The following is a 19,849-nucleotide window of genomic DNA, read 5'->3' on the forward strand; positions in this document are numbered from 1 at the left end:
CGGAGCAGCCATGGAAGGTCCCAGAAAGTGGGCTGACGGGCTTGGTAAGGATGGCGTTGTGGGTGGAGTCGCCCATCCAGTGGATATGAATATGATGGCTGGTGATCTAACTCTCTGATCGGATGGTGCGGGGGTTGATATACGGGCTGCTCAAGTTCGTCCATCGCGTCCAATCTCATGTTTAATCTATTGCAGAAAGCCGTCATCTGGTCACATAGGGAAACGATATCCTCGGTGGTGTAACGAGCCATGAGTACGACAATGAAAGCACCAATTGCTAAGGGTGTTCTCCCTTAACAAGGTTTCGACATCGACGAGAGATCGACGACGGAAGGATAAAGGTGGACGTCACGGGCTTTCCTCGGGATCAGCTCCAAAACTAGGGTTGCGAGAAAATAAAGAAGACGATAAAAATAGGAAAATTATGATATTTCTTGATTGAATGAAATGAATAACAATGTCCACTATTTATAATAGTGGATACTAACTTAATGAGCAAGATAAAAGATATGAAAAAGATATGGACTCCCTAAATATCTAACTAAATAATGCAACTAAATAATAATGCAAGATAGGAAAGATATATAATTAATAAACGTATGACACCCCTCACCCTGCTGTCCGCCCCGCCCTACAGCGACGGTTCACCTGCAACGCGTGCCTCAAGGGTGGCAAGGGATTCGCCTACAACTGCGCCGCCTGCTCGTACGACCTCCACATCGACTGCGTGCGCTGGCCGGACGCCGTGGCGCGGCCGGACTACAAGCATGACCTCACGCTCTACTACTCGTCTCCGGCGGCGGCCAGCCAGGAGGGGGGGCGGGTGCGATGTGTGCAGGAATCCGGTGCATAAGATGGCGTGGCTGTACTTGTGCCGGGAGTGCGATTTCGGGACGCATCTGGAGTGTGTGGCGTCAGGGATCATCCAGCAGCAGGATGCGGCGAAGACGGAGGATGAATTGATGAGGGAGATGGAGCTCAAGTTTGCTGTTTTGCAGCTTTTGCTGGGAGCCCAAGCTCAAAGAGGAGCGCCATCAATTATCTAATTTCAATGGACTTGTTTTCTTCGTGTTATCATTTTGTAATTTGATCATCACAATACAATGGAAATTCATATCCAATACTAGGACTAAAAATTCAATTGAAAATCGAAGTCTTTTTAAAAAATGAATTTGTCTCATTTACCTAATTAAACAAAAAAACTATATACAATTGTAGCAGTTCCACAAACTAATCTTGAAAATCCTTATATTTTCAAATATCATATGTATCATTGTCGAATACTGCATATGATAATTTCAAATATCATATGTATCATCCTCTCCGGCTCCGCGGCCTTCTCCTCAACCAATCGTGCTCCGAACTGCCAAAGAAGCTGAACCACAAGTCCGACCCTAACCACTCCTTCTCCCTCCTCTCCGAGCCTCCGGAGCACAGCCTCTACTACAGCTGCGACGCCTGCGGCGATCTCATCCGAGCCTTCGGCTTCCAGTGCGACAAATGCGACCACAGAATGCACGTGAAATGCGCTCTCCTTCCCGAATCGGTCGAGTGCAAGGCGCACGAGCACGCTCTCCAGCTACACTACACCGCCACCAAGCCTAACGTCGACGGCTGTCACGGAGGGATACTGGACTTACTACTGCAAGGAGTGCGATTTCGTTACTGATTTGGATTGTGCCTTTTCTGCTGAAGCTGCGAAGGAGAAAGAAGAAGAGGAAGAGGAAGAGGAAGAGGAATTGCCTGTTGAATTGCAGCTAGCGAAGGCGAGAATCGAGATGGAGAACCAGAGGGTTAGGCTGGAGTTTCAGATGCAAATGGCGCGGCAGAATGCGCAGTTCATGAACAGCATAGCCAATTCATGGAGGAGTGCCTTCTGATTTCATCATGTTCATGTATCTTGGTTTGTGTGTTTTAGTTGTTGGTTCAATTTAGTTTTTGAATGTTTGCTTGTTTGTTTGTTTGTTTGCATCATTCTACTATATATGTATTGTATGTTCATCTCTCTTTATATGGTGATGATTTTCAGTGAATTCCCACTTTATAACTGTTGGAAAAAGAAATCATAAATGGCCGCCCTCATTTATTACAGTAGAGTTCCTAGATGGCCGCCCATATTTATTAGAGTGTAGAGTCCCTAGCATGATGTAGTTCCAATACACATTTAATTGTTGTATTCCAAGGGACTCAAATCTCCCTATAAATACTAGGGAGATGAGCATTTCATATCAATAAGAAAAACATACAAGAAATATTTTCTTTCTACTTCCTACTCTCAATATGCCTTACCAACTTATCTATACCTCTCTCGATTACCATCTTTAAGAATAACCAATGCAATGTAAGGTATAGTAGAGAATAGGGATAGAGGAAAATACCCAAAATCAAATATTCGATTAAAATCAAATCGATATTTAAAATTTTATTCTATTATTTTTTTAGGATCTTGGTTCATTCGGTTCAGTTTAAATTTTTGGCAATATTTGTTTTTTTAGGTTCGGATGTATAAAAACCAAAATACCAAATTCTGTTATTGATACTCCACATAAACTGTATTATAGGAGTACCTAAACAAACTTCATTTTTTTTCCAATTTTGGATATATTAGTGCAATTTCAAATTTTCGGGTTTGATTTTGATAGTTTGGATTTCAATTTCTTCAATTTTGTTTTGATATATTTGTAAATTTTAGTTTTTTTAGTTCCGTTTGGTTTTTGTAGTTTGAATTTCAGTTTGTTTTGATTTTTTGGATAATTCAGTTTAGTTCGGTTTTTTAGTTACATTTAGGCAAAAACCAAATCGATAACGGAATGTTCAACCCTAGTAGAGAAGCCAAAACACATACACGTCTAACCATTTCACCCAAAATAGATTCACCAATAACTAAGATTTGAGTCTTGAGGATGCCAAAACCCTAATCATTGGAGTTGGCTATACAAAACAGCAGCCAACAATTACTAGATAGCACAATCTAAACTGCTATATGCACACTAGAGCAGGTGATCCTTTTTCCACAGGTTGGAAGAGGCCAACTTCTCTTCTATTACAGACTTCCATTCCAGACAAACAATGTCCAGCTTCACTTACTCTTTATTGCTGGAGGAACGATCCTTCTTCGGTCCACCAAGAATACGCGATATCTGCAGACCTCTGCTGAAGGCTTGGTTGAACAGCATCCGAGTCTGGAACTCGGACACAAAAGGGAACCACGCCAAGAATGCAACCGGAGTGAATAATAGCAACCCAATTACCATTTCATAACCCCGTGCAAGCGTCCGCACTGAACCCCAGATTCCAAGCCTAACCACCAATGGTTTCGTAGCTTGAGCAATCTGTTTGGTTTATTTCAATTCATTCAAAATAAGTCAGAGAATAACAAAATGCATACTACAAAATACAAGAAACACACTCTCACACATAATGAGTTTTCTTTCCCCTTCTCTTGTGAAAAAAGCAGGAACGGTTTGCTTTTTCAAAACAAAAAAGGTTAAATGAACTAAAGAATAGAAGGAAACTTTCCTTACCAGAAGTAAACCCCATCCAGTTGGCATAAATGCAAGGATGCTAACTATAACGTCTTGGAAAGTCATGTGAGGAAGAGCGATTAGCGTGATTAGAACAGAAAGACATGAAAGAAAGATGAAGCCCTTGATCATCCGAAACACGAGCTGAAAATCAGCACTGAATTGCCGCCTGCCTAACGAAACAACCTGCGAAAGTTTCATCGCGATTAACAGCGACAAATGTCATGTATACTCATTGTTAAAGAAACTCCAAAAGATACGGAAATTGTGTTTAAAAAACGAAAAGAAATACGTGCGCATTAATTTGGAGGACACCCCAAATGGCAAAGCATGCACTAATCTAGATTGAATGCAACAAAAACCCACTCCTAACCGAGAATTTTTCAAGTTAAAACTACAGAGTATACTCATACCTTTACAATTAGGAGGACTGCGAAGATGACCAGCCAAGAAAGACCGTATATCTGCACAAAAGGGCAACGTTGACATCCGTTACAATAGTTACATTTTAAGTAGAAAACCTTGCAATTCACTTTGAGAAGCATGTCATACCAGAATGCTATCGTGTTTCTTGGTGAAGCTCAGATGATAAATAAGTGCATACTGATAAATGAAGAAACGTATCGACAGCAATATCTCGAATATTGTACCACGTGTTCCAGAGTGCAAGAGATGCTCTTGCTCTTTCTCCCACCATGATTCCCAACTCTTTTCAGGAGGCACTCCAATACCTCCCCGATTATTCATCCATTTAATCCAATCCGTCCAGTCATCGACTATTTTTTGCCATTCAAAACCAGAAGGATTAAAGAGAAATGGAGCAAAGAGCCATGTGCCCACCAAAATCCATACAGACACGGTAATCAACACGTACGCAACCACACCCCTGTATGTTCGTCCAAATATGTGATAAACAAGCAGTAAAATCATTAGTTCAATTCCCTTGACAAAGTGGCTCCGTGAATACAATCTGTAGTTTTCAGCAAACTTTGCATGGAACACGACAAATCCTCGACCTGTGGCCATATATCGTGCACCTCCATGAAGCAAAGTCCTACCATAGTAATGAGTCCTTGTTCCTAGAGAAAATGTGAAAAATACAGGAGCAAGTTGCAGTTGCATCAGAATAAAATCAGTCAATGCATGACGGAAACCCTGCTCGAGCCCTATCTCCATCATCATAGGCAAAGCCATTAACAGCCCAATTTGCACAAAGGACTGTGAAGCAAGAGCAACTTGAAGAGGTTTGTTGTCTCGTATTGCTGGATGGTTACTTAACTCCTGTTCAAGCCCACTTAAAACGAGATAAAGACGCCCATATAGAAACACATAGACCGTGAGCACAGTAAGCTGCCAAAACAAATAATGGTTCAGAACTTAGATGCAACAATACAAAGGCTGTATTATCGAAATATTTGCGTAAGGTGTGAAGAATACCAAAGTGCTAAAATAGAAGCCAACTGTCGTGAAATAGCATGACAGCATGCGAAAGAAGTCGAAGCGATGTCCTAGCCTGTAAATATCACGGCTCACAGTCTGCTCCCCATTTCCACAAGCTATCTTTGCTTCAAAAAGTGAGATTTGATTGAGGCCAACATCTCTTCCTTTACCCACTTGCATGTATTCATGATGAGTAACATTGCCTCCACGAAGTGTGGAATTGAAACCTGCACCAGTAAAGAGATGTATAAGAATGTTGAAACCAAAATTGTCTAGGACTAAATACAAAGGGCTATTTCAAGAATATGTTCCTGCAAATATATCCTCGCTTAAGTTGATGATCTTAGAAGCTTTGCTGACACCCCCTCTTGTCAGGTGAAACAATCTATCAAATACATCCGGGTGACCGTAATGGAAACGAACCCTGAAATATCAGATAACGTTAATTAAGAAACTGCACAAGCATGCAAGTCTTTAGGATGGTCAGAGAAATGGGAGGACATAGGCTCAGATATGGAAAAGTACTCCCAGTCACAGCTCTGAATTGCTTTTTTTGCCAAATAAATTAGTAAGCAACTAATATGTTCGAACAAGGAAAAGTTTTTATATGAAAAAATTATTTCAAGAACTTACTTCAGTGGATCGGCCAACAATCGCTGGCCAATAGTCACAAAACTATTCTCTTGATTTGACATGAACCAGGCAAGTGAAGATACACTACACAAATTGGGAAATGAAGGTCAAGAGCCGGATAAATATCAAATTTGGAATATAAATTAGAATAATGCTCCTTCAAGTCCTCAATGCACCATACCTGCCAGTAAATATGTGTTCTCTAAGTCCGAGAATTGTTGGTTTCCTGACACCATGCGTTTTGAGGAACTCTTGCAATAGGTTTCTCATTTTGAAAGCTTCTTCCATGTAGTTGTCCTGGAAATGAAATGTTTGATCACTGACATCATGCTAAGATTTTTGAAACTCCATTTGAACAACTGTAGCCTTTATAATACCTGGTTCATGTCAATGGTTTGCAAGCCTTCACCACGGGTGAATATTATAGCATGGTTTTGATTCTCTGGTTTGCCTTCACCCAATATGGCATTTCCAGGAAGTTTTATCCTGTAAATAACCTGGTGAGGAAGCCTCAGTATTTGTCAATATTATAGCATAGTTATACTATAAAAGTTGTAATGCGTGTTCAAGGGGGAGCTGGCGGTGACAAATAATGGGATTTTGAGGGATTTTGTGTGTAGATGGTGCTATGGAATTAGACATGCAGTCCAAAAAAGAAGGGGCCAACAAACACCGAAAGCCCCAAGCTTCAAACCAAACCAAGGGTAGATATATATGATTCTAGTCAAGCACAAACCAGAGTGTACAGAGTAGCATTCCGTTATTAATAATATGTTTGTAAGGTTGAAATATAAAGTAGAGTGTGGGGTCATGTCCTAAAAAGGAAAGTGGCAGATTTTTTGTAACATAGTAATTGTTGCGTACTATTCGTGGACGGAGGAAGTATCACATGCAGGGACTTTTACCTGGTCCAACTTCTGATCTGGCTCCGATGAGTCAACAGACTTTGGCATAGCTTTTACGAGAGATGAATAGTACACTTTCTCAACCTTTTTTCTGTGCTTATCTCCACCTGTTTCTTCAACCTCGTCGACATAAGCTACCCGGAGTGATGGATACCTGCTCATCACATTGTAGAAAAGCTCTTATATATTGAACACATAACCAATTCAACAAGGAAAGAAAATTTATGGATCATACTTTGTCATGAGTTTTAAAATATCTGTTGCGCGGCGATCACCAGATCTTTTCTGAGTTCCATACTGTTGGCAGGACACTACGTACGTGAACTTCAAGTCTGCCACAGCTTGGCATTGCGTTAGTAACGAATTTTCATTTTTTACTTGTTCCTCCGAATTCAGTTCGGCAGCCTTGTACCCTTTCATCAAATCTGTAGCAAGTATTAACGGATATAGTTAGTCTCTCTCTCTCTCTCTCTCAATTTTAAGGGAACTCTAGAAAATTCATGAGCACCTTCCTCCTTTGCCATATCTAAGAAAGCCTGAAGCTCCAAAGCTTGCCGATAGTACATCATACCCCGGACTATAAGAAGGACAAAATTTCATAAGCATATACATTAAAAAGAGGATAGACCTGAAGGAAGTAACTCAGCCCCTCCCTTATCTCGAAAAGGAAAGGAATCAAAAGATAGAAGGAACTACCAGTTTTGGTCAATGTTTGGCCTCTATACGATGCCCATAACCGAAGCTCTTCCTCCAGTTCTGGAGTTCCCTTGAGATCATCTTCACTGTGGCATCCAACTCGTTCCAGAAAATTTTCCCATTCATCTGCAGAAATCGAAGTATATATTAATACGAGGAAGTTCTTAAATTACACCAGAACATATGCATGGCACTTTCAAGCATCCAGTGAAAAAATGAACAAACCTGGGAAAATCTTTTGAAGATAAAAGAGTATTGACACACCATCTTCATTTGGCTTTTCCAGCAAATCAACAGAGAAGATAACCTCTTCATCGTAATAAGGAGTTAAGATGCTGCACAATAAAAGGTGAAACATAAAAGCATTACACAATTGTAAAAAAAATGAGTAAAAAAGGGAGTGCTCATCAGGAAGCTAAATTTAGAATATATCTGACTAATTTCCATTAGACATCCCTGAGAAATCATATTTACACAATAACTGCAGTTTCAAGAATGAGGACGACGCTTAGACGTTCTAAGCTTAAAATGTCATGAAATTTACTCAAGTGCCATATCCTTCAAGAGAAGTATCAAAAGTTCAAAACTGAATCTTGAATCTACAGCAATGGATGTTTTCCTCCAGAATGTTGATGTCAACCATGGGTCAAAAATAGGAAGAGAACAGAAATAACCAATTCTGGGGAAGTCATACAGATATCATCTAAGGATATGAATGTCTATGGTTGACATATACTGCAAATGATGTCAAATTGCAGGAAGAAGGGACAACCAATTACTTAAGGGGAATAAATTCAGTATACTTAAAAGTAAAGAATGTGGCTCATATGATAATTTATCGTCAGGAGAGCTTACGAAAAGGAGAGCATGTTCCGGACTTTGGGAGCAAGAGGCATGTCCATAAACAATGAGTTTGAGAAGAATGAAATGCGCCTCCTGGCTTCTATATTAGATGGAACATCCATAGCAGATTCCTTCACTGTGAGCAGGAGATGGAGCCGCCCAATCTGATGCATGAGTAGCTATTTCTGAGTACATAGTAATGAGATGATCTAACTGCTATATTTTATTTTTTATGGACACATTTCATCTTGCTACTATGATCTTTACCTCGTGTGCTTAGTAAATTTTAGCAGCAATGCTAAACCAAATATCAATAAGAAAAGGTCCCTTCTGTATACTTACCTTCTCTTTCCATGCCTCTGTTTCTTTTATTATTGGAAAATTAACACTCCCAAAGTACTGATGTTGTTGATCAAGTGGGGTCATCCCCTGATCCATCCCATAGGAATTACCATGGCTAGAATCTAGCATACTATAAGAGACAAATGATGAGGTGGGAAAATAATTAGGCAAATTTCATCCATTTAACAAGTTTTTGTCTGTTAGCAATCATACCTAGGAACAGAATCTTCCATTATGTCTCTTGTTACAACCTCGAGCATATTAAGCAAGACAATAACCAGTTGATCTCTGTCCTCTTTTATATTTTTACTCTGCAGGGTAAGGCAGTTCTTTCTCAGATTCTCAACATCATTTCATTGAAATTGTAGTTTCAATAAATCATACAAACTTTACCAAAATTTCTATCAGCTCCACAAATTGTTTATAGAGGTTTGGAAGTGCACTCATGTTAAGTTCCTTCAAGAGATTACCCTGACCTATGTGGTAATCAACTTTGGTAAATATCTCATCTATAACCCTGAAGACATCAAACAAGGGCAATTATTGGACACTTATCTTTATAGATAGAACATTTTTAATAGGTTAGATGGTAAAAACTAAACTTACACTTTCTCATGTTCTCCGAGTACCAACAAGTTGATGATGTTTTTACAAGAAGCATAGCATTCACGAATAGCACATCGCATGTATGGGTCGGTGTTCAATCTCTTATTAAGCTCCTTATCTCTCCCGTTGCTATCTTTTGCCATATCAAGAGCTATAGGAAGCTATACGGAAAATAGTGTATAATAACTTCTCTTTGCTACGAAATAATATAGGGTGGAAACCCAAAAGAAGAAAGAAAGTGAGTAAAAGCAAAGAGAAAAATGCAGTTAAAAGACTGCTAACCACCCAACCTTGCTAGCAAGTAAAAAAGGAGGCCACTGAATAAGGTCCAACTCACGGTCAGCACGATATGGAACGAGTAGTAGATTCATTTCCCTGTCAAGTAAGGAAATTAATTATAATCTATATTCTGAGCTGAGAGATATTTCATGTAAGGGAGTGATCAGTTACTGATTACTTGTTATTTATTAGATCCTCCTCCCTAAAACTTTCAATTATTTTGTTCCACATCTGAGAGAACTTTGCTGCCTCCTTATCCGTATTAGAATGGATCTGCAAAGGCCAGTAAAACCTAGTTGGAACTGTAGATCTCATCATCAAAGAAAAGCACGAAGGAAAGACTACAACTGTAAAACCTATCACAGTTCAAACCTCAGGGAATTTGCGGGAGAATGTGGCTCTTAGTCCCTTTGGCTTTTCATCTTTTTCTACCGGAATCAAGAAAGCATTAAAAGCACCAGGCAGTGACTCAAAGCGAGACCTAAGCATTCCCAATGTTCGAATCTGATACAGAAGCAGACAGAATTCATCAGCTCAAAGAGAAAAGAAAGCTAAAATGACTTTTTTTTTAATAACAGCAGCAATACACAGAGAGAGAGTTTTTCATATCTCAAAGAAAGTTAAAAAAACTTCACTACATAATTGCACGTAAGGAATATAAGAGAAGCTAGATTAGTATATCAGAAAGTGGCTGAAGAACTCATAATTTTGTTAGAGATCCCGCTACTCACTAGGACAGCCAAATTTGATAGAAATAAAAAATTTCTTTGACATGCAACAGCCAAGAAAATTTCAATTTCAATAGTCAAACCAAAATTTCATTTTTGATACGTACTTTCTATAAATATGGTTTACTGAGTTATTCCAGGATGAGTGTGGGACTGTACAACCAAGAACTTTTAAGCGGAGAAAGATACATGTATAATCAGCACACACAGTGGGTGATCACTGAGGTTTATAAGACTGATGTGGTTGAATAACTAAAGAACTCAATGATATGAAGAAAACAAGAAACATAAAACCACATAAGACGCTAAACTAATGCATAATCATGAAAAAAAATAATCTTAGCCCACCTCTCCAAGACGACGAAATGCCCCATATATACCTCCAAATATGGTGGAAAAGATAGCATACCAAATCTGAGTGTCCATAAAGTATACCTGAAATTAAAAATGAGTTAGAGATTGTCGATAAAGGAGCACAAGAACATGCATAAAACAAAAAATGCAGGGGTGCAGATGGACCTACAATAATAATGGGAGCCCATAGAGCAATCACGACCCCAATGTTCTTTTTTGCTGCAAAACAAAGGAGCTATTAACTTATCTTTGAATTACAGCACATTATTTTCTTTCAGAATTACATATGAAGCCAGTCTAGCTACCTTGAGGGAAGAACTCATGCCACTGATATTTGCCTATATGGATCTTCATGATTTCTTTAGTTGGACGTACGAGAGGCTTTATCTGCAAACAAGAAAACAATCAACTAGACAATTTTTGAAAAACCAGTTTCACAGTCCAGCGGTCTGCGATTCATCATGATAGGACCCTTCTAGATAATGTAAATCAAGATTTTAATGAGAATAAGTATGGACAAAGTTATGTTTGGGTTTAGCACAAACAAGTATATCATGTTTAGTTTGCTTGACATTTATGTTTACTAGAGCTTGAAACCAAACATAACAGAAAAACACCTCTACATAAAAGCTAAATGCCAACTTTGCTGCCAAAAGGAGAACCCAGTAGATAGTGTACCTAGGAGACAGAAAATCACAAATATATTAATGAATTATGTTGAAAATTAATTCAGTCTGACAATGGAAGCAACACATACTTGGCCACAGAAAATGTGCTCTCTTGCATTCCCCTTCCAACATAGAGCCGAGGCTACAAAAAATAAAGTGAAAACTAAATAAATGACATAGATTACACCAATGACGAAACTTTAATTTAACAGACAGAAACAACAATCCAGTTACAGGATTGTCTTATATCAGAACAAAATTATACCTGTGACCACCACATCATGAGCCTTACAACTCTGTAATCTGATCTTTCAAGATTCCTTCGGATCAAAGGAAATAAAAATAACAAAGCAGAGAGCATATTTGGAGATAAGTAGATAAAAACCGCAATCATGAACAAAGAAGGGGAACCCGAACCACCTCCACCAAACCATCCCTTAATGGTCTGTCCGAATCCAGAAGGATTTTTCCAACTGTATGCATATGTCACAGGTAATACAATCACCCATGTTGCTGCAGAAACAAACTTTAGTACGTATCTCAGCTTTACATGCAGTGACATACTCATCCTTGCTTTCCAGCTCATAATGATATCAAGAACCGCTGCATAACAGAATTGCAATCAGATTAGGTGGCTGTAAGTATCTAGCAGCATGGAGATCATCACATATAAAACAAGACTGTACAGTATATTCGTCCAATAATGCAATATGTTATCTTGATGACCATAAAAATAATTGATATATTAAGAGCTCTCAGGAGGGGATGTACATAATAGAAAGGAAAAATGATCAGATATTCCAAAAAAGTGTGTTGCCTTCTTTCACAATTAACAAAAGTTCAAAGCCAAGAGGGATAATTAACATCAGAATGTTACCATAGTTTATCTTACCTTGCACAAGTTTCAGAATTGCTGCTGTGATGAAAATGCTTAATACTTTCTTGAACACATCAGTTTCAAATACAGCACTTATATCACCAGATCCATTCCAGGCAATTATGATCATTGCCTTCAGTTGAAATACATTCAAAGGAAGAACAATGAGATTACAGGAAAGTAACTATAAGATGGTGGAATGTAAATACACAAGCATTCAAAATTACCTGTAGGCATAAAATAAAGAAGCTCCACATCCTATCGTGACTCCTAAATAAGTGCCAAAAAGAACGTATTTCAACAAAGTTGATTTTTCCTATCCATCGATCTGCTTGAACGGATTCTCTATCCTGAGTTTATTGCAGATTACAACACAAACACAGATAAATCATGAAGCGAACACAAACATACTAAGAATGTTTATGAATATTAGCATGCTGAAACATATCCTGTAGCGAGATCAACAATTAGCACAATTAGATGTATCCTGGTACTTGAGCATTATATTATTAGCATAATTGGATGTATCCTGGTACTTGAACTTTAATCAATTTGATTACATCCACTACGAAGTCCTGAAATAATTTATAGTGGGGAGGGGTGGATTGGAAAAAGGGAAATACCAAAATATCTCCAATACTGACCAAAAACATAACATGATATTCAACATCGTTTTATGAGGCGAGACTTTAACTATATCATTTTTATTAATTACTCCCTCCATTCCTTGTTAATTGAATCACTTTAATTCTCTCTCTTATTTTACTTTCTCTCCACTTTAACTATTTATTATCATTTTTCCAAAACGAGTGCAAAAAAAGAAGTGACTCAATTAACAAAGAACGGAGAGGGAGTATTATGGCTTAATCCTATTGCCAAGGTAGAACATAATGATTATGTGCTGCCATAGAAGATGTAGACTTTGGATTATGATCCAACACAATTTCTATATTAAACTTGCAGAGTTTGTAATGTTCATCTCAAGCAAGAGTGAGAACCATATATCAGATGCAAGAAATACATTTCATCTTAAGAGGATATAGGCTTACACAAACATGACATCAACAACAGACATGTCTCTGTGTGTTATCTACTAATTTATGGAAGTAATTACAGAGCCAATATTTCAACGATGTAGTGTCAAAGGAAACAAAAGATAAATTTGTGATTCAGTACATTATGTAACAAAGAAGTAGTGTCTACCTCGCTTCTGTCTGCATTGATATTGTCTATGGGAAGGCAGAAGAAATCAGCATCAGCACGCATTGGCCAACCTAGTCTGAAACAATTAACTGACCTACAATTCGATAACAAGATAAGTAAATGCTGTGAAACTGCCAAGAGAGTATAAAGTTTCTACCAGAAGTATTCGTTCAAATCATCATAATTTCTCCATTGAGAATGCTTAGATCTTCCTCCTCTAATACGCAAAGCTTCCTAAGAGGCATGATTGGATAATTAGATCACCAGTGTCAATTATTGGAGAAAGGACCATCGATAAATCAAGAACATATTCTAGGAGCAGCACCTTGGCAATCACGTTGTAAATGGGAGTTACAACTTTCTTCAGAAAGGCCTCTTCATCACCACCATAGGCAGGTTTAATATGCTCACCCGTCGTTGGACTAACACTTCCAGCAAGCAAGCCATACAGTTCAAATGCCATCTATAGAAAATGTGAGAGCAAATGAAATTACATAGCATTCGGTAAGCAAAGAAAACGTAAACTTGCTGATGGTGGGAAAATTGTAGAAAACACATCCAACTTAAGACTTGACATACTACAGTGGTGCACATTCCAAAAGATCACCAGTAACATTTTTCATCTCAATCAAGATTCTAGAGATAAAACAACATGTTAATTTAAAAAAACAGTTTAGGAACAATATTCAGCTGGCCATTGAACTCTATCGTGGATATGTATAACAGTTTAAATGTTTTAAACCTCTTTAGTGGGTGGCGCTAACTCAATATTTAATGGCTAGTGATTATATTTTAATAATTGACTCCAGTTTTCAAATCTCACATATTCATTTACTTGTTCAGGAAAATGAAACGTGGTTTATTAACAAGTTTTGGCATCAAACTTTTCGTTAAGGCCTCCCTCTCCCACCCTCCCTTTTGTAGTTACTGGTGGTTTTCAGTCATCTCCCTCCCTCCTCATTTCCTTCCAAGGTTATCCCTAGTTTATAGAAAAGGGACACTGCATCCATCTAATTATTACAAAAGCACTCACACTAGTAAAAAATAAAAAGGGCATAAACATACTAAAATAGGACCACTAAACATGTCTTTAAGTAAAAATAAGAATTGCATATATACATACATGATGATATATGTAGCATAGACATTCAGGCATGAATCGCAAGTTTGCAGCTTCTCCCCAAATAAGAAGATATAGACCCATATATAGTAACTTCCGTTGCTGAACTTCTTGCTGGATAGTTGGCAACCTATTGGGAAAAAATATTAGGAGAAATTGTGAAGTTTAAGATAATTCATGGGCGATTAATCAATATCCAAATCCTTCCCTTTTGCAAATATGCATGGAGATAGTGAAGGTGCTGGCCGAAGTAAGTTGACATTCAAAAAATCAATAAACTAACTGAAAAACATTATACTCACCATAGGCTACTCTTGCGACCGAGATACTTGCACCACTTCCTGTAGTTTTTGAAAAGCTTCCTCATAACTTCTGTAAGTGCCCTATCATCCAACTAAAGGGAAACAACATAGAAATATCTCCAGAACATTCAGAACTGCTGCCACATAAAAAGAGTGACAAAATAAGTAGAAAACCAAATACCTTGGGCTGGTGATCAGGTTTGGGTTGCCTGATATGTACATTAGCAAGCAATAGAATCAGATGCTCCCTCTGGTTCGCCACACTATGCTTCTGCACTCAAACAAGTACACCAACATCTTAAGAAAAGAATGACACATTTTCATGTGACCTGGGAATTAGATGTCATTTCTTTTGGTGCAGGCTTATGCATTAAGGTATATTATGCATAGGTCATATTTTACTAACTTGGATTTTGATAATGCGATCATGATGCATTTGTAATTTGCTTGGTATATCTTCATATTGCATTTGATAAAGTTTATTATATGCATCTACATCAAAAATACAGAAGCGCACACTAGCACCTGAAAACCAAACATAGCCTGAAGCCAATCTAAAATGTCTTCATCAGCTTTTCTGTTGTATCCCTTTGGCCATGGAAGACCTCTTGTATTACGAAGTGCAGCAACAGAAGCTTGAATCTGCCAAAAGGAAAGTGTCATGATAATTTGATAAGTGTGCATGTTCTAAAGTTACAAATAAACATATATAATAAAGAGGGGGATATAATTGACCTCTGGGTATCTCATGATTGCTTGATGTGAACTTTCTGGGTCAAGAGGAAGGATATTGTAAGGCACATATATTTGGGTCTTTTCTTTGACCACAGTGTGCTTTTCCAATATCTGAATAAATATGACCAGATAATCAGATCACTAATATAAATACTTGAATGTTCCTAATCAAATAAAAGAAGAAAGTATACATACAATTGACATGCGAATGATACATCTTTAGCATACTGAAACAATGACATAAGAAACAAACCCATACTTACTCGAACTTACTCGTAGTACTGCTAAAGAGTTACAGAAAAGAGTCAAAGAGCATTACCTCATCATCCAATTCTATAGCTTCTGTGAGATTTACTGCCTTCAAGACTTCAAACAGCACCGCAGCTGTTTGGTATGCTTTTGTAAGTCGAGCACTGTATGAAAGAGAAAATAATAAATAAACAGATATATTTGGATAAGAGAATAAAAATATTGATCGAAGTGTAATCTACCGGTCTGCTTTATCAGCGGTTTGCAAAGCCTCAATATACTTCCTGTAGTAAAGCTGATAAAAATTCTTCATCTCACGTGCATCACTTCCTTTTCTTGCTGTTAATGTTGTCTCATTTTCCTTCAACAAAATGTATATTATCAGAATTTTGTTTGAATGAATTATTCTGCATTGAAGGAATTTTCTTGCAGACATACTTGGATTAATCTAAGGTAAGTTTCAAGGTATATGGCAATATGTTTACAGAATTAAATTGAAAATATAACACCACAAGCAATCATGATATTTTGTCGCAAACATGATCTTCTGTTTCACAAGCAACTAAAGCTTTCTGTCATTGCAAGCCTAGTCATTCCAAACTCTTCATCTGGAACAATATACAAACTCTCAAAAGTGACTAGCATCTTCAAGATTATATCTACATCTAGCTAATATTAGAGCTCACATGCTTCGCCCATATAATAAAACACACACTTTTCAGCTGATGCTCAACAACAGGCTTTTATCTCCAGAAAGCTCACAATTTTATGAAACTTTCACCTATTCTGTGTACATTTCTAAACTGTAATCCATAAACTTCTATATCAGTGACTATAGATATGGTACAAGAGTAATATTATTGCTTGGTGACTCGTACACAAAAACAAGTCCTCATATAACAACCCAGGTACAAACATACACATATTCAAAAAAACAAGAATTATTAGAAAATCCAATATGGTAAAAGAAAAAATTCTAACAAGCTTTCCAAATCATGAAACGAGAAAAATAAATCGCTCCACGAGGATAAAAATTATCACAGCAAGCACTTAGCAACAAAGTACTGAATTATGTTCCACAAAGTCAAACAACTGGCAAGCATTCATATCCTGAGTATATATGTCTAGCTTTCGTTTTATTGGCCTTCTTCAGGAAAAATAGTTAGCCACTTACTCGTTCAAGGCGTTGAAGAAGAGCAGTTTTGAACTGACGAACTCCACGACCGCTTGATGTTGGATCTAGACGGTGAGCTTTCTCAAACGCATAGAAACGGCCTGAACCGGGATAGACATTAAAAATCATGAGTATAGAAAAGAGAGCATTTAAGTTCAGTGCAAAATCATGGTGAAAATATGATTCTCTTGTGAGAATAGGGAAATCCCATAATGATGTTATGCAAACTTAATCTTCTCAGAACATGGTGCAAAAGGAAAAGAAAGAAGTTAAAAATCCCAAATATATTCTTAATCAAAGCAGCCAATCCAAACTTCATCAGATGAGTCAATGTCATTTCAGTTATAGTATGCCGTGGTAGGATTGCAACAGAGAACTGAAAAGGAAGGTGGATTCATGAAATCTAGCCTAGTCTTGGTTGCATATTTGGAAAGGGGATGGCACTATGGTATTAGGAACTCTATAATTGCTATAGAAACTCCTTTTCCTAACAAATTACAGTTGAAATTAGGAGATGATTATAAGTTGCAACAAAACTAAATATACATATGAATGAAGACATAAAGATCATCAAAACTAAACACACATGAATAACATTCTTGTATCGTCACATTTCTAGCGAAGAAGTGTAAAAAGAACTAGACTGTTGTAGAAGCAGAGTTCAGAAAGAATTTAAATAAAGTTCTCAAAAAAAAACTTATCAGAAACTCAAAAGTGTATGGTTTCAAATCATATCACTCTCAGATGGCTCAAGAAATGTTAGCAGAAAACTCCAGCAGACACTTTACTGAAAGAGAAAAAAGCAATAATAACCAAAATTCCTATCCCCAAAAAAATTGCAATAAGACTTACACAGGTAAGCAACACGAGGATTGATAGGCTCAACCTCATTGGCAACACGAAGAATTGGCGCAATCTCAACCAGAGAAGAGGGCACCACCTCACTGTCCATTGACTCCCCCAAATTACCTGCAGTCTGAGTCCGCAGAATCCGCCTCTGCGGTGGCCCATCAGCCCCCCTTCTTTGATAAGCCATTTTACCCTTAAACCTTTACACCAGGACAAGAACTCAGTTCAATGGCCCTGTCCAAATTACAACGAAATCTGTTAAAGCGAAGGTTTAAGGGAACACCATACTTTATTCAGTTTATGTACTTAAATCCCCAGTCATGAGATAAAATGCTACAAACTCAGAACCCTTCATCTTTAACTATAGAGACAAATACAAATTATCAGCAGCTTTGCATAATTAAGATGGACCTCAAAGAATCCCCTGTTTGGCTCAACTTGAAACAGAGGATGTCTGAAAACAAACAATAGAGAGCCAAAAACCAAAAGCATCAAAATTGCTAGAATCAAGAAACTCCATCAGTTTCTTGGATGCCTAAACCCATGTTACCACTTCTCATCAATATGAAACAGAACTGGATTACAAACATCCATACGTTTCTTGCTGCCAAAAGAGGAAAACAAGGATACTAACTAAAAAATCATGCTTCCCCTCTTAGCTTAACAATCGGATCCCATAAATCATTCCGGCCAAGCAATTCTTACTTTTAGTAATCTCAATCACTTGATCATGCAAAAAAAATATCATCATGCAATTTCAATAAAGAAAAAGCATAAACTTTACTAACCAAGACCATATCTGTGATCTTCTTCCGAATGAAAACACACATAAACGAAGTTAAAAAGGCAATACACCTAAAATCAAACAGTAGCAAGCCCAGTGTATCTTCTGGAAAAGTAAAGCCAAGCTGAATTTACCATGAAAACAATAACGAGAGCGTGATTCTTGAAAGCAAGGTGAAGTTTATTGGGAACGATAATTCTTTTGAAGGGTCTACTGGAGTTTGCCTATAGGGCTACGACACAGAGCAAAGATGACATTTTTTTCAAGTTTGTTTTTGTGGTTACGAAATGATGGCAGGCGCAATTATTGTGTTGTTTGTGAAAGGATAATTAGCAGAGAAATTTGGGAAAAAAGCATTAATTCTAAAGTAATCATCTTCTTTTAAGAATAATTATACATGTGGAGTATTAATTTTATTGTTATCCAGAAAAATAAAGAAAGACTTGATTGATTTTGTGAGAAAACAAAGCATAGAAAGTTTGAGAACAAAACATAGTTATAGAGAGAGAAGAATTAGCTAGGATGAGTGAGGGCCACCTCACTGACTTTGAAGAAAGACAGGAACGCGGGTAAACAACAAAGCATTAATTTAATATTGTCTGAGACAGGCATTAAGTATTTGTAAAGATTCTTACTTCTTAAATAAAGATGCAGTGATCCAGAATATTGATATTTTTCTGCAAAATTTCTGATGTTTCAATTAGATTCTAATAAGGTAAATTCGGTTTCATGTAATAAAATAATCGGACTTGTATGATTAAAATTAAAATAAGAATATGGTGTCACGAATTTATTGTCAGCATTAAAATTCCATAGGCCATGGATGAAAAAAAAGTTACTGAAAAATAACACCATAATTTTAAACTTTAGTTCATAATTTTCTAGAGCATATATCGAATTTAAAGTTAGTACTATTATTTGGTTCAAGTCATGCCTTTGTATCAGTAATTTAGACTTTGAAAATGGAAGCACATGGCGGAGAATTTGACTATTGGTATTAAATATACATAATCGAGATGAATGCAACAATTAATTGGGTAGGTACTTATATTAAATATTTGGAGGGGCAATTCGTCCTTGAGCAGTAAGGAATATACTAAAATTAATTTAACACAGGAAATAAAAACCAACAATCTTGTCATAGCAGATTGTTACTAATTTACTGTAACCATTCATATTTACTAAATTTTAAATAAATGAGCCCCAGACAATGAAATTATTACTTATAGGATCAGGTCTGATTTTAAAGAGAGTGAGTGGAATACATTATGCAAATGATTGATTGTGATAAGATGAATAATAGCGTCTAGCAACTTTATTACTTTTGCAAAACAAAGTTGGGGCCTTCGTGAAATGTACCTTTGGGAAATACATTACCTAGTTGATGGTAACGTATTGATTTTTTTTATTAGTCAAGTATTTTCTTATCTCTCTAGTCGAACATCATTTAGACTCGATTTTATATAATCCATTAAATTGAACACCGTATTTAATTGAACATAAACCGAATAAAGAGTGATAAATTATTCCACATCACC

The 19,849-nt window shown here is 37.2% G+C and overlaps 2 protein-coding genes across 3 annotated transcripts; one reads left to right on the forward strand and one right to left on the reverse strand.

Annotated features, from left to right (window-relative positions):
• The first annotated feature begins 1,309 nt into the window (after positions 1-1,309).
• LOC121776899 lies at positions 1,310-1,880 on the forward strand. Its single transcript, XM_042174049.1, has 2 exons — positions 1,310-1,616; positions 1,696-1,880. The coding sequence occupies exons 1-2, from the start codon at positions 1,310-1,312 to the stop codon at positions 1,878-1,880; spliced, it is 492 nt and encodes a 163-aa protein (XP_042029983.1).
• A 923-nt stretch (positions 1,881-2,803) lies between these two features.
• Positions 2,804-18,807, reverse strand: LOC121777172 (callose synthase 2-like). Of its 2 annotated transcripts, none has more exons than XM_042174333.1 (43): positions 18,446-18,807; positions 17,531-17,761; positions 16,679-16,779; positions 15,747-15,865; positions 15,575-15,668; positions 15,256-15,366; positions 15,046-15,162; positions 14,702-14,791; positions 14,521-14,612; positions 14,222-14,348; positions 13,424-13,561; positions 13,256-13,332; positions 13,099-13,192; positions 12,123-12,245; positions 11,911-12,028; positions 11,284-11,621; positions 11,108-11,160; positions 10,968-11,028; positions 10,656-10,737; positions 10,520-10,569; positions 10,345-10,431; positions 9,641-9,772; positions 9,447-9,541; positions 9,280-9,364; positions 8,990-9,150; positions 8,777-8,900; positions 8,597-8,694; positions 8,384-8,513; positions 8,054-8,205; positions 7,424-7,533; positions 7,199-7,324; positions 7,011-7,079; positions 6,738-6,927; positions 6,503-6,656; positions 5,975-6,094; positions 5,779-5,894; positions 5,598-5,681; positions 5,276-5,388; positions 4,962-5,191; positions 4,077-4,874; positions 3,938-3,988; positions 3,525-3,710; positions 2,804-3,332 (listed from the first exon to the last, which is right to left on the reverse strand). In XM_042174333.1, exons 2-43 carry the CDS (start codon positions 17,712-17,714, stop codon positions 3,084-3,086), a joined length of 5,829 nt encoding a protein of 1,942 aa, XP_042030267.1. In that variant the 5' UTR covers positions 17,715-17,761; positions 18,446-18,807; the 3' UTR covers positions 2,804-3,083. The 2 variants fall into 2 exon arrangements, with proteins under 2 accessions (XP_042030267.1, XP_042030268.1); XM_042174334.1 differs by lacking the exon at positions 18,446-18,807 and adding an exon at positions 18,316-18,339.
• Positions 18,808-19,849: the final 1,042 nt, after the last annotated feature.

Source organism: Salvia splendens, chromosome 18 (genome assembly GCF_004379255.2).
Source record: "Salvia splendens isolate huo1 chromosome 18, SspV2, whole genome shotgun sequence".
NCBI classification, from domain to species: domain Eukaryota; kingdom Viridiplantae; phylum Streptophyta; class Magnoliopsida; order Lamiales; family Lamiaceae; genus Salvia; species Salvia splendens.